Source organism: Osmerus eperlanus, chromosome 17 (genome assembly GCF_963692335.1).
Source record: "Osmerus eperlanus chromosome 17, fOsmEpe2.1, whole genome shotgun sequence".
Classification (NCBI taxonomy): domain Eukaryota; kingdom Metazoa; phylum Chordata; class Actinopteri; order Osmeriformes; family Osmeridae; genus Osmerus; species Osmerus eperlanus.
Genome location: NC_085034.1, coordinates 6,069,116 through 6,083,418, shown reverse-complemented (window position 1 = coordinate 6,083,418; position 14,303 = coordinate 6,069,116). Strand labels below are relative to the sequence as shown.

The 14,303-nt window shown below is 47.8% G+C and overlaps 1 protein-coding gene across 8 annotated transcripts in view; it reads left to right on the top strand.

Moving 5' to 3' along the window:
- The window catches only part of nav3 (neuron navigator 3), a 131,340-nt gene that overhangs the window by 114,836 nt on the left and 2,201 nt on the right, over positions 1–14,303 (top strand). For 4 of the 8 annotated variants that reach the window (XM_062483755.1, XM_062483752.1, XM_062483751.1 and 1 more), the window contains 17 exons: positions 1,562–1,645; positions 2,738–2,849; positions 3,077–3,198; positions 4,687–4,710; positions 5,158–5,330; positions 5,545–5,631; positions 6,509–6,662; positions 7,819–8,005; positions 9,106–9,203; positions 9,358–9,453; positions 9,603–9,771; positions 10,567–10,802; positions 10,903–11,057; positions 11,580–11,651; positions 12,680–12,876; positions 13,100–13,218; positions 13,373–13,576. In XM_062483755.1, the coding sequence (XP_062339739.1) occupies positions 1,562–1,645; positions 2,738–2,849; positions 3,077–3,198; positions 4,687–4,710; positions 5,158–5,330; positions 5,545–5,631; positions 6,509–6,662; positions 7,819–8,005; positions 9,106–9,203; positions 9,358–9,453; positions 9,603–9,771; positions 10,567–10,802; positions 10,903–11,057; positions 11,580–11,651; positions 12,680–12,876; positions 13,100–13,218; positions 13,373–13,576 (2,289 nt within the window). The remainder of the gene's footprint in view (positions 1–1,561; positions 1,646–2,737; positions 2,850–3,076; positions 3,199–4,686; positions 4,711–5,157; positions 5,331–5,544; positions 5,632–6,508; positions 6,663–7,818; positions 8,006–9,105; positions 9,204–9,357; positions 9,454–9,602; positions 9,772–10,566; positions 10,803–10,902; positions 11,058–11,579; positions 11,652–12,679; positions 12,877–13,099; positions 13,219–13,372; positions 13,577–14,303) is intronic. The other 4 variants (XM_062483757.1, XM_062483756.1, XM_062483753.1 and 1 more) reach the window with 3 other exon arrangements.

Genomic DNA, 14,303 nt, shown 5'->3' with positions numbered 1-14,303 from the left:
CTGCTGGGCGGACAGGTGGGGCAGCCGTGCTGGGTGTAGCATGTAGCATGTGGAAGAGCTTCCACTGGGTTTCAAAACCTGACGTTTTTAAAGCTTAAAACTTGTGACTTTGGAATGGTTTTTCTGTAGAATATGTGCCAGGGGGGTTGTAGTAGGGTTGTTACACTAGATTTTCGTGTGTGTGTTTGCGTGCATGTGTGTGTGGGTGTGCGTGTATGTATGTGTGTCTGGGCTCTGCCAACATAGCTGATTTTCTCTTGTGTGTGGGCACTAGCCCTGATTCTGTGTGACTCACTGGTTGTGACAGGTGTAAGTGAATCAGTGCTCAGTGGGGGTAAAGAAGGGTGTGAGGACACATTCTCTCCATCTCTCACTAACCCTCTCTCTCTCTATCTCTCACTAACTCTCTCTCTCTCTCTCTCTCACTAACTCTCTCAATTTGTTCCTCCCTCCCAGCGCATACACAGACGCTCACAGCACCTTGATCTTCAATGCAGTATCTTTGTCTATTCATATCTCTCTTTCTCTCACTCTCTCTCTCACACACACACACACACAAACACATCTACCCCGCCATTTTCATGGAGCTTTAAATCCGCCAGGCTCAGTAAAGCAGATGGCATGATGTTGTTAAACACTGGGCCTCCCTCAGTGTCCCTCAGCAAGTGCTTCTTTAGGTGAAAAAACCCAGGCGACGCACTGTTAGAGGAATAGCAACCCTTCCCTGGCCTGTGATGCAGGACATGTCACGTTGATACTCTTACTGATATGAACCCAGGTGTGTGTGTGTGCACTTGACAAAATACCCTATCAGCTGTGAAATTACATTACTTTCATTTCCTCCAGAATGTTGTTTGTGTTTGTTGTTGATGTTGTCTCAAGCTTGAACCATTGCCATTGAAGCGAGAATAATAGAACCAAAGTCAGGCGTTAGAACTGTGTTGGATGGATGGATGGATGGATGGATGGATGGATGGATGGATGGATGGATAGATAGATAGGTAGATAGATAGAGGATAGGTAGATAGGTAGATGATAGGTAGATAGGTAGATGATAGGTAGATAGGTAGATGATAGGTAGATAGGTTTTGGGGCTTGTGACTTAACTTAGCCTTATTGTTTTGGATTGTGTAACATGTTTTTGCGGTTCGGTGGATGATTAACTTGATGGAAGGTGGGGGTTTTTTGGGGGGGAGAGAAAGGTCCCTAGTGAGGAGATTAGCAGAGAGAATTGTTGATGTAGCTGTGTTGTTTAAAGCTTATCCAAGGTGACTGACCGTCTGGCACATCTGACATGAACTTGAACATTTGCCGTAAACACATTTGTTGTGTTATAGTTTTTTAAAATATCTGCAGCCTTGAAATATAATTTTTGTAATCATGTGGGGGAACAGGTTTGATGTTTTCAAAAGGTTTTCACCTCCCACCCTTGTATAATGAAACCTACACCCCTGCACTGAGCTGTATCCATCCTGTTTATACCCAGAGTTTATTCTAGCTCTGACAGCACTAAGGCCCTGTCCAGCGGCAGTTTGTTTACTGTGATTCTGTGTGCTGACAGGCTCACCTGGTGGCGGCCTTCGAGAAGAGCCTGGGGAACATGACCTGTCGTCTGCAGAGCCTCACCATGACAGCAGAGCAGAAGGTACGCCTCTCGCGCACGCTCTCGCAGGACCATGCTTGGAAGTCCAAGTTTACAAAGTGAAAAGTGCAGAGCACATTGGGTTTAGGAGTTCTCTGGAATAGTATTTGTGTCCATATGTAGTTGTTGGAGATCTGTTACACCCTACACTCCACACATAACAATACTTTTACCAGGGATTGGAGATCCTCTTTGAGTGAGACAAATTTGTCATGTTCTGTAATTGGTGCTTGAGTGAGATTACCGTCTCCCAGAACAACTCGGGTCGAGTAGAGATGAATTGAGCTCTGCAAGTTCGCTGACAGAATGTGCTCAAAGCCCTCCGCACAGGGAACCACGAGTGCCTCCATCAATCAGGACACACACAAACAGAAACATGTCGACACATATGCTAGCACACGCGTGCACGCACACGACCTAACATTGATGAGCCTCGCCAGTCCTAATCCTCTCTAAACGAAAGCTGGGAAGATTCTAGAGGGTCTTCTTTGTCAAACAAGGAACTGCTCCCTCCCAACTTTTAATTAAAGTCGAAACTCTATCACAGGCCTACAGCAGATTGGGAGGGGTGGAATCAGAGAACCCATTACTTTATCGAATCCTGGCGATCCAGTAGAGAGCAGCTGGTATGATGGAGGTTCAATACAAACAGGTGGGGGGTGGAGTCGGCTGGAAAACTCTGGAGAAAAACGTGGGAAACTGGAAGCTTATCCTCTCAAACCTGTTTAAGGCTTATCTGTGTGGGTATCTGACAAAAATATCTATCAACTGTCATTTTAGTGAGGGATTAAAATTGGCACCCCCTGGCCAAACAAATGAAAGGCAGGCTGTGTTCAGATTTAAAGTTGTAGAGACAGTGAAACATTAACGTTTAGGGAGGGCATCTGTTCAAATAACTTCCCTTTATAATCCCTTTTTGAACAGACACTTTTCTCATTGTTTGCGGGATTACGGATATCTCACAAAACCATTTTACACAGGTCCTACAGCGGTGTTTGTCTTTTTATCAGACGTGATGCTGAGGCTCGATGTGAAGCTGTGGAAGTTAGGATCCGTCTATAGAGGTTGGCCTCTGACAACTTTTTCCATCTGCAGGAGTCAGAGCTGGCAGAGTTGAGAGAGACCATCGAGGCATTGAAAGCCCAGAACACAGACGCCCAGACAGCCATCCAAGTGGCTCTCAACGGCCCCGACCACCTCCACAAAGGTACCCGGGGCGCCCCACCCTGCACACACACCCATGGCGTAGGCCAAAGGAGTGCTCCATTCTCTCCATCTCAACCCACGCACACCCGTGAGAGCGCCGACGCGCCTCTTCAGAGTTCTCTCCCTCCATTCTGCCTGAAGGGCTGTTTATCTTGTGTGCCGGCCACACACACTGCAGCACTTTGAAGAGGGAGGATGTAAAACGATGCCTCTTTCCCTGTCTCCCAGACCTGCGCATCAGACGACAGCACTCCTCGGAGAGCATGTCTAGTATCAACAGTGCCGCCAGTCACTCCAGCATGGGCAGCGCCAAGGACGTGGAGGACAAGAAGAAGAAGAAAAAGAGCTGGGTAAGTGTATTGGTGCTTAGCTTAGAAGAAGAGTGCCTCGTGCGTCTGACGGCCGGTCCACGTGGTGTGGTCCAGCTCCCAATGACCCCCCACATCCAAGCACAAACCCTCCGCCGAGTGGTCAGTGTCATTGTCGTTACTGTGACTCGTGCTGAAATTCCAACCCTTTCTCTCGCCCTCTCAATACACCCTGCCAGGGAAAGGAGAGAGGCAACAAGGTGAATATGAAAGTATACCATACCACCTGCATGTCCAGTGCAGGTGTGTGTGTGTGTGTCTGTGTGAGAGACTGAGAGAAAGAGAAAGAGAGAGTGAGTGAGAGAAAGAGATAAGAGAGAGAGAGAGAGAGAGAGAGAGAGAGAGAGAGAGAGAGAGAGAGAGAGAGAGAGAGAGAGAGAGAGAGAGAGAGAGAGAGAGAGAGAGAGAGAGAGAGAGAAGATACCAATAGGAAAGAGGATCTATCAGTGCTGTCTCCAAATCCTCAGCCTCCTCCTTGACTCTGAGTCCCCTCCCCCCCGCCCCCCACACCCCTCTCCTGTTGTGGATGTACCTCTGCCCCTGTGGAGATAATCTGACACCCTTTGAAGAGAACAATGTTTGGTAAACTTCCCCCTACGCTTGTTCTTTAGTGTGGCTGACTAGTGGAAACTGTGTGCATGACAACTGGTGATGAAAAAACATTATTTTGCCATGGCCTTGTCAAAATATCATATTTAATTATTTTTTAAACTTTTAAAGACACCTTTGATATCTTCACGCCAAGCTCCAATGTAGGGTTCAGGCCAGTAAGACTCTGTTTGGAATCGTCGGTAATGAAACATGGACGCTAATACAAGGGCTGTGTATTTTATGATAAAATTCCCTCAACACATCTTACCCTGGCACTCAGAGTGAGCGCCAAGCTCAACCATGCTCAGAAATACCAATCGGGTTCTTTGTTATGCAGCCATTAATTATTCATTTGCATACATTCTGCCTGGGTGCCCCTTGTGGCCTGAAAGTTTGTGGGAGTGCTGCTTGGAGGAGGCTGGAGTGCCTGTGATCTGGCTGAAGAGCAGCGGGCATGCAACGCATAACAAGGAGCAGACACACACATGCATTCGTACGCAAACGGACGCGCAGCAGTGAAGAAGAGACAGAGCGGTCACTCGCACACAATCACACATGAAACGCGTTTTCCCTTCAAGTGAACAATTATTCAGCTTGTACAGGAAACAAATGGTCTCCCTCCTCGGGCACTGCTGGCCCTAGTTGTGCTTTGCCACGGGAAAAGGGAGGGTGTAATCAAAACTGACTTTCCTAGGATCCCTCTGCAACGCAGAACTAGACATAAAGGCATCTCTGGGTATTCCTGCTCACAACCTCAAACCAGTCTGCCCCTGACTGTTTGTAGTTCCAGAGAGAATAGCAGGTGTGTGTGTGGGGGGTTCCAGGCAGAGGAGGAGGTGTGTGTACCTGTGGTAACAGTCGGGTGTGTTCATTCTTCAGGTGGCTGATTCCATCCCGGCACAGGTCAGTTGCTCCCCCTTCTCTCAACGCGCCTGCCGTACATGTGCTGTGGTTCCCCTTTTCTTCGTCTCCCCCTCTTCCTCTTCTCCCCCTCCGCCCCCCTTTTTCCTCCTCAGTCCCCCGTCGGCATGGAAACAGACCCCACCCCCTTCCTCCTCCCTGTCCATTTTTGACTGCCTGTTTGTTCTTAGTTCCAGGACCCTCAAAAGTCTGGTTTCATCCTCCAACCCCTCTCCCCCCCCCATCCCTGCATTCTCTTATTATAACTGCGACCGTTGCCCTCTTACTGAAGCCTTTCTGCAGTTGCCTTGCCCCTTTCAAAACCGTCCGATGTTGTTCATAGGAACAGCCCCGACCTCCTCCTTGCGTGACAGGAAGTGACGTCCCAGGGTGTCGAAGAAGGGCGGCCGGGGGGGCCCGATGTTGATGTTTCTGGCGTCTGTCTTGCAGCTGCGGAGCTCATTCAAGCAGGCGTTCAGCAAGAAGAAGACCAGCAAGTCGCAGTCATCACACGATGAGATGGAGGAGATGACAGACTCCTCGCTGCCGTCCTCGCCCAAGCTCCAGCACGCCAGCCGACAGGGCAGCGTCCCCACGCTGCGCTCCTCGCCCTCCACCACAGAGTGAGTGCGGTCGGCCGACGCGCGTCTGTGAAGACGCACACATACGTAGACAACGTGTACGCAAGCAAGGTCACGAGTCCACAGGAACCACATACAACACTTATGTATCATTCCTTTTTTAATTTGGGACTTTATTTGGTTACATTCTTTTAACCTTGAACTTTTCTTTCTCTTTTCTTTGACCTTTCCATTCCTCCATTCCATGGGTCTGTAGCAAGTGTTTTTGCGATAGCAAGTCCTCCCCCATATGGATGTCTAAGAAAAGGCAAAACGGTCATGTGGTCTACAAGCACAGATCTCGGTAACAGGAAGTGTGTGGTGGCATGCTCCCGGGGTGGGTGGGGGTGGGGGTGGGTGGGGGTGGGTGGGGGTGGGTGGGGGTGGGGGTGGGTGGGGGTGGGGGTGGGTGGGGCGTTGAGTTCTTTCACAGCATCTCTTAATCCCATCAAAACGCCCTCTCTTTTACCTCTTAACACAACCAAATTTCGACCCACAATTCTGAAATAAGATACAGAATTGGACTAATATCCATATTTCTCAGGCTGTTGAGACAGTCAGTCATGCATTGGATATGTTAATGAATGCCCAGCGTAGGAAATTACACTGGTCATTCACAATGCCCAGAAAGTGACATGCATGCTAGTGTGTGTGTGAGAGCCAGTTGGTCAGCTGACTTACTCTGTTTAGGAGACACCTGCCAATATTATTTTAGCAGTAACTTTCTGGGAAATGCAACACAGTGTGGATTTAAAGTTAATTTGTCAATTTGAGATGACATATCGAACTGTGACCTGCCTGGGTTCAGTAAAACCGTTGAACATTTGAAACTTGCTCTCCATCCCTGTGTTACCATAGATACTGTGCTTACAATCAATAGCTAGCAATTCCTGTTTTACCTGTGTTCCCGTGCGTGTGTATGTGAAGTTTCCAACGGACTGAATCATGTCTGGTCCAGAGGCAAAGCTCTGTCTGTTTTCCTCCCAGTGATCACGGTTCAGTCATGTGTGGACATTGATTCCCTTCAGTGTGTGTATATTTGTAAACCGTATTCTCTCTGTTGTGTTTTTGTAGACAGAATTTTTCTCCAGTGTGTATGTGAGTATATGTGTGTGTGTACGGGTATATCTCGCCCCTGGACCCCTGTGTGACCCCTGTGTGACCCTTGTGTGACCCGGCAGGCTGTGTGAGTGCACGGAGGCCGAGGCAGAGATAATCCTGCAGCTGAAGAACGAGCTGAGGGAGAAGGAGCTCAAGCTCACTGACATCCGCCTGGAGGCCCTCAGCTCCGCCCACCACCTCGACCAGATACGAGAGGCCATGAACCGCATGCAGGTGAGATAACACCATCACCCGAGTTTGAATTGACATAAGGCTGCGGTACGCGGCTGGGGGTGGGCCTTGGCCCTTGAGCATAACCCTAATAAGAGTTAGGTTACCCCCCTAGTTAACTAACTGGAATGGTAAATAATTAATGAGACAGGCTGAAAACAGGGGAGTGTTAACCCTAACTCCTGGCCTGATATGAGGCTTTCGGTTATTTTCACGGAAGATAACTCCTTTTTTTTGACTGGTAAGATGCATCAAAGATCGCCTCAAACCTGCCAGGAATTTCTCATCTCTGACTCTTTCTCCAGGCCCTTTGTTGATAGTCAGAGATGTACAACTCTGTCTTTGATAGAAAGTCTCTCTTTTACCAACTGCCAGAGAAATGACAGCCTCTGGCCTCAATCCTCCTAAATCAGTTTCCATGATGGGGAGAGAAATGGACGTTTCCCAGGAGGCAAGGGGGGTGTTGTGTTAGGAGGTTGAGCTGCACCAGGGCTCTGTTAGTGGATTGTTCTGGATGTTTGGTGTGTCCAGAGGGTGACTGGAGGGGGGGGGGGCTGGTACTGTCACCTCCTCCCACCACAGGGCACCCAGCAGTGCCAGACAGTTTTGGCACAAGGGTAACACCCCCGTCACACACACATCCCTTTTGAGCTGTCTGAGCTGTGTGACTGCTTGTGGCCCCATGCACTCAGTGACCACAACTACACGGAACAAGTCCAATATTGCCTGTGAGGAAAGAAATGTAACCTAAATTCAAGGGAAAATAGGTGTCATTGATACTTATAGACAGCTATTATCAGCTGATGATTTATTTTTTACTTCCAAATACCACTATGTGCCTCGACTTCTGATCTGTAAATAATCTGAGCCAGAGTTTTATCTGAGATTAGGCTTGTGAACACCCCAACACAAAGAGACTCTTTAAGATTAAAGACCTTCTTATGGCTCACAATGGCAGTAACACTGATCCACTATAATAACAAATGGCCAGCCTGAATGAAAGACAATCCTATTCTCCTGATTGTATCTTTTCAATCCATCTCTTACACACAACTTGGTCGCTTAGTATGAATCAACGAAAAGTACATCCACGTTAATCTCACTGACCCCGGTCGTTTTCCCGGTTATTTCCCTGGTTGTTTTTTTCCGCTGGTATCAGAACGAGATCGAGCTGCTGAAGGCGGAGAACGACCGCCTCAAGTCCACGGGGAACACCACGCCGGCCACCGCTCCGGCCAAGGCGGCCCGCCCGCCCTCCGAGACCTCCAGCACGTCCTCGTCCTCCTCGCGCCAGTCCCTGGGGCTGTCCCTGAACAACCTCAACATCACAGACACCATCATGTCAGGTGAGCCAGGCCCCTCCTCCTGGTCACTCGGCTGTGTCTGGCTCTCTCTCTAAGGGTGGACCAGGGTGCGAATTACGGGCGGGTTTGGGGGGGTCTCCCTTATTAAGACTTGGACCCCCCCCCAAAAGAGGTAAAAACAACAGGTCGGGGCCCTGGAGAAGAAGTTGACCCCCCCGATTGTCATTGTATAATTCGCACTCTAGGGTGGACTGTGTGTGCTGTTTTAGTACCCCTACATGACTCAGGACTGTTGGGAAACTGGAGTACAGAGTGTGTGTGAGAAAGGGCAGCAGATCACAGCTGTAGCCATATGGGTAGTTCTGATCAGGTCCCCAAGCAATGTATTTCCCATTATTCTTGACTAAAACAACCAATAAAGATTCAACAGTCATTATTTCCCTTAAGAGCAAATGATCATTACAACGCTGCAGTGTATGCAGATAGGATTCCCTGAAGTCAGAGTCCGCACGCCGGCAAGAAACACAAATTATATACACACAAAAAAACAACAGAATAAATTTAGTGAAGAGTGAAATACAGGCAACATTTTATTACAAAGCCTTGCAACATAAACCATGCACCCTCCCAGGGCTTGTTGGATGGAAAAGGGTGGGGAAGTTAGCCTCTTCACTTGTCTTCTAATTAAAGTAGAAAGCACACCGCTCTCCCAAGACTCAGACCCGTTTATTTGAAGGAGGGATGAGTCGGGAGCAGAGGCTTGTGGGAGGACGAGGAGGGCCGTTATCACCCCTTCACAGAGCCCTGCGTGCCGGCAAGCCCGATGAATACAAAGTAGCAGCTCTCATACCAGTATGGAACGTGCTGCTCTGTGTGAATACAGAGTGAAGGAGCTGAGAGGGACAGGAAAATAGCACGTCAGGAATTTATATCAAGAGTCCCTAGCAGTCGGACCATCCTGGGTCACCAGTTCCGCCCCGACAACCTTATCCAGCCAACAGGAACTGTGTTAGCTGTAAAGTTCATACGGCTTGATTACATTGAAACTCTGAGGGATAGGTGACAGTGTTTTTCATTTGCAGCGATAGTTTCCATGTGTTTATTTTCATACTTGATATAAAGTGTTGTGTTTGTGCCTGCAGACATCCTCCTGGATGACAGTTATGAGGGCAATCTGCGCAAAGAGGGGCGCAGTGTCAGGATTGTGGTCACCATCAACAGTGGATTTTATAAGACCAAGGTAATTTAAGTTTTTGTTGTTGTTGTTTGAAAGACTGTAAAACTGTAACTTGTCGTTGTCTGTCCTGCATACTGAGACAGAATGGCTTTTTTTTTACTTTACTTTTGTAAGGGGATTGCATTTTATGATTCATTCGCCATTATGGTCTCTTCAGGGTACACACAGCCAAGCGTATCTCATTGGTTCCATCGGGGTCAGTGGGAAAACCAAGTGGGACGTTCTGGACGGTGTCATCAGACGTCTATTCAAGGTGAAACTCTCGCTGATCCTCTAAATCCTCGCCCCTGTAACTCTTGGCCTTCTAACAGGGTTGGACAGCCCTGCTGTATACCAAGATTGATTCGTGAACTCACACTGTCTGTCTGTCTGTCTCTCTCTCTCTTTGCCTTCTCGCTGTAGGAGTATGTGTTCCGGGTGGACCCGATGACCAGCCTGGGGTTGAACTCGGACAGTATCGTGTGCTACAGGATGGGAGACGTGGTGAGGGCCCATGCCTCTGAAGTGCCTGAGCTGCTGCCCTGTGGCTACCTAGTGGGGGAAAACAACCTCATCACTGTCAACCTCAAAGGTGCGCTGGAAAAGGATCTCAGCAGGACTACTGTACTACTCACACACATATTATGTATAGGGCGAGTGCTGGTGGCTAGGTTCAAACACCGGGGCTGTTGACATTTTAAAATGTGAAAAGGCATTTTGTATTTGTAGGCCCATTACACTCAAGTAAATAGTTAGGTATCATTTTAATTTTTGAAGCTGTATCATTTCATGCTCGTCTGAATAGGTTCTGTTTTGTTGTTGAAATTCAATGGTCCTTTCACTGCAGCTGCCCATTCATTATAACTGTTGCGTATTCACAGCTGGGTCCATTAGAGGGGAGATGCTCTTGGTCAATTGAGCTGTTGAATCTGGGTCTTTTTGCTCTGTGAATGTTAATGTGTTTTCATAGTGGAAAGTGCAGGGCAGAGCCAATTCCCTGTTCTGGATGCTTCCACAGTCATTAAAACCCATTGGGTGGAAATAAGGATTTGTGGTTCTGGTAGTCGTATCTGTCTGAGTGAGAGTGTCATTGAGACTTTACCGAATGCATGAATAAGACTGAATATGTGTGTCTTTTTGAAAAGCGTCCTTAATATGATCATTTGTATGCAAGCAAAACCGCATTTGGTGCCTGTGAATAGTGGGGGTTGAGGTTGTCATAGAAATATGATTCGCTCTGCCTGGGTGGATACAACACATTGCTGTTCCAGGCTTTTGAACTGAAACAAACACAAAAAACTGCCACGTTTGTAATGATCTTTTCTTTACATTTTAATATGAACAAACAGTCTCCCCCAGCCCTAATCCTTTTCTTCTCTCGCCCCAGGTGTAAAGGAGAACAGCATAGACAGCCTGGTGTTTGACACCCTCATCCCCAAGCCCATCATTCAGAGGTACCTCAACCTGCTCATGGAGCACCGGCGCATCATCCTCTCTGGGCCCAGTGGCACGGGCAAGTCCTTCCTGGCCAGCAAGCTGGCAGAGTACATCGTCACCAAGTCTGGCCGCGAGGTCACCGAGCGCAACGTGGCCAGCTTCAACGTGGACCAGAAGTCCAGCAAGGTAGGTGGTCTGGTTCACAAGTGGGTTAAATAACAAGTGTAGTCTGACTCTCGGATTTATGCTTCATTGTTTGTGTGTGTGTGCGTATGTGTGTGTGCAGGACCTGCGCCAGTACCTGTCCAGCCTGGCGGAGCAGTGTAACACTGAGGAGACTGAGACAGAGCTGCCCACTGTGGTGATCCTGGACAACCTGCATCACATCGGCTCCCTCAGCGACATCTTCAACGGCTTCCTCAACTGCAAGTACCACAAATGGTGAGAGGAGAGTCTAGAAAGGTCCGCTAGCACAACAAGCTAGACTGAGGATGCTCTTTTCACGAAGACATGTGGGGAGGAGAACAGTCGCACAGACTGTTAAGATTTCTTATGATTGTGGTGAGAAATGATGATCAGGATGTTAAAAATTGTAATGATGCAATTTTGGTGGTTAAAATTGACGATAACTGTTGATTATAGAAAATGTTTTCTTACTTGCAACAATCACAATCATCTCTGTGTCACAAAGTCTAATGCAGCAGTCACAATTCACATGGTATTGTTGTGAAAATGGTTTTGTCTCACTTCTGATATGGGGTCCTAAGCAACAATTGTGGTTTCAGTCATGGGTCACAGCATGATGATACAATCCATACTCTAGACATATTTTCATCCTATTCCTCTCTGTCGAATACAATCCCAGTTCTGCAGCAAGAGGTGAATTGGCCTGGCCTTCTGTGTAATTGCTTCAGCGTCGAGATAATTGACTTGCTTGTTGTGCTGTCTGCTTGCCTCCTCAAGCCCATATGTGATCGGGACGATGAACCAGGGGGTGTCCTCTTCTCCCAATCTGGAGCTTCACCACAACTTCAGGTTTGTGGAGCCTCAGCAACATCTAAAAACCCTCCATAGAAATCTCTACAGTAAATATAATATTTTAACAGAAGAATTACAGAGGCCATTCCTTACAAATATAAATAGGCCATCCTATTCCAGGCCATCACTGGAAATAAGAATTTGTTCTTAATGATCTTTGCCTGGTTAAATAAAGGTTAAATAAAATATATTTGCAACACCTCACCTTTCTGTTAAATGTATTCAGGAATACCGGTACTGAACTGTCAGTTTGATATTACATATTAAATCGTAGCAGTAATTAGTTCTTCACCAGAGAGCCCAGTAATTAACTTGGATAATGAGCTGTGTTAATTGGACCTGATTGAATCTTAATGCACTTAACGCTGCAAGCAAGCTTTTTTTACTCAACATACCTATTTGCCAGAAGGCGTGTGAAGGAATTAAGTTAATTCACTCTGACATTCATTTATCAAAGTTCCTCACTCAAAAGGACATCGACAGGAAATGACCCACTCTCTCATTATGACAGCATGAAATACCGTGGAAACCAAATGTCCCCCAGACGCTGATGCTGGCATTTCTGTCTGGGGGATGTTGTGAAAGACACATAGACATGATGTGTAGGACCACTCCTTCAAAAATATCTGTATATTAATAGGACTTCTAGAAATATTCATAGATTTCCAGGACTATGCCTTCAAAGATATTTGTACATTTATAAGGCTCATCCTACAGAGATAGAAGAATAGAAAGTGTATCTATCATCTCAGTATAGGGAGTCAGGTGGCTGAGAGGTAAGGGAATCGGCGCAAGTAATCTAAAGGTTGCCGGTTTGATTCCTGGCCATGGAAAATGATGTGTGTCCTTGGGCAAGGCACTTCACCCTACTTGCCTCAGGGGAATGTCCCTGTACTTACTGTAAGTCGCTCTGGATAAGAGCGTCTGCTAAATGACTAAATGTGAATGTGAATCTCAGAGGTCCTGCGCAAGCTTTGGTGTCCAACTCTGACCCACCTGTTGTCCTTCCTCTGTGTGGCCACTAGGTGGGTGCTCTGTGCCAACCACACTGAGCCTGTGAAGGGCTTCCTGGGCCGTTTCCTGCGGAGGAAGCTGATCGAGACAGAGATTGACAGGAACACTCGCAGCAACGACCTCATCAAGATCATCGACTGGATCCCCAAGACCTGGCAGCACCTCAACACCTTCCTGGAGGCCCACAGCTCCTCCGACGTCACCATCGGTCAGCTGATCACACACACACACACAAGTGTGCACACATGCACGCAGAGGCACACACACACATGGATTCTTGCGGGGCACAGGCATACACACAGACACACACACAGACATGACATGCCTCTCACTAACACGCACACACAATTGTCCATCTCTCAAAATAGTTCCATTCCGTGGGCTCTGCTTCTTCAGACTTGTGTTGATGTCTGTATGCGTGGCTGTTTCAGGTCCCAGGCTCTTCCTGTCCTGTCCCATGGATGCCGAGGGCTCGCGGGTGTGGTTCACCGACCTGTGGAACTACTCCCTAGTTCCCTACTTGCTGGAAGCCGTGCGGGAGGGGCTTCAGGTGGGTCCAGACAGAGGTCAAAGGGCACATGAGTGTAGATAGAGGTGTCATTCCACAACTCTGATATCGGCTCCGTGGTTCATCGGCATACGTCTCCATCTTATACGTGTCAACAACCACGCGTCCACCTAACTCCTTTCTCGTTGGTCCGCAGCTGTACGGTAAAAGGGCGGCGTGGGAGGACCCCTCCAAGTGGGTGAACGACACCTACCCCTGGAGTTCTGCCTGTCTGCAGCAGGACGGCCAATCCCTGCTGCAGCTGCGTCCGGAGGATGTGGGCTACGACGGCTCCAGCTCGTCCAAGGAGGGAGGCTCCTCCAAGCAGGTGTCACAGAGCGACACCGAGGGGGACCCTCTGGTAAGACCTAGTTCTGTGATTTTACAAACTGAAATCAAACGTACCTACACCGAACCTATAAACCAAATGTGACAGTAACTAATAAGGTGTCATGCTTCATAACAAGTGTTTTTCCCTTGTTGAATTACCTCGATGATTTTACAACGGCATCGAGTGAGCGTGGTAGCTAGTTTCCAAAGATACCAGGGACTGAAAACTTAACAAATGAAGTTACAGAAAGTAGATAGAGCATGGCAGGGCTGGGGGTGAAACACACTGTACACACACACTCATTTTAGTTCTAACATCTCAGCAACTCGTTATTTGGCTGAGTACACTTTAATTCCATACTGGCTGTGATAACCTGGGGAGAAAATGGTAATGGTATTTCTCTCTCTTTCTCTCTCTCTCTCTCTCTCTCTCTCTCTCTCTCTCTCTCTCTCTTTCTCTCTCTCTCTCTCTCGGGATAATTAATCCTCTTCACTATATAATCAGTGTGCAGGGCTGGCTGGTCATGGTCAGTCAGCCTCAAATAGGCCCACCAGGACCATTACGATCACTGTGCCATCAAGTGACGTATAGGGCCACACACTCAATGTTGCATTTAAACTTTTTATGAACCTGCATACAAAGGGGATTGGTGCAATGGTCAGTGCAGCAGAGAAGAGTTTGACATAGGTGGTCCTCTAAGTAAGGTGCAGTTTGTCGGTTCATCTGTGAGTGAGTCCCTTGGTACAGAAATGCTGAG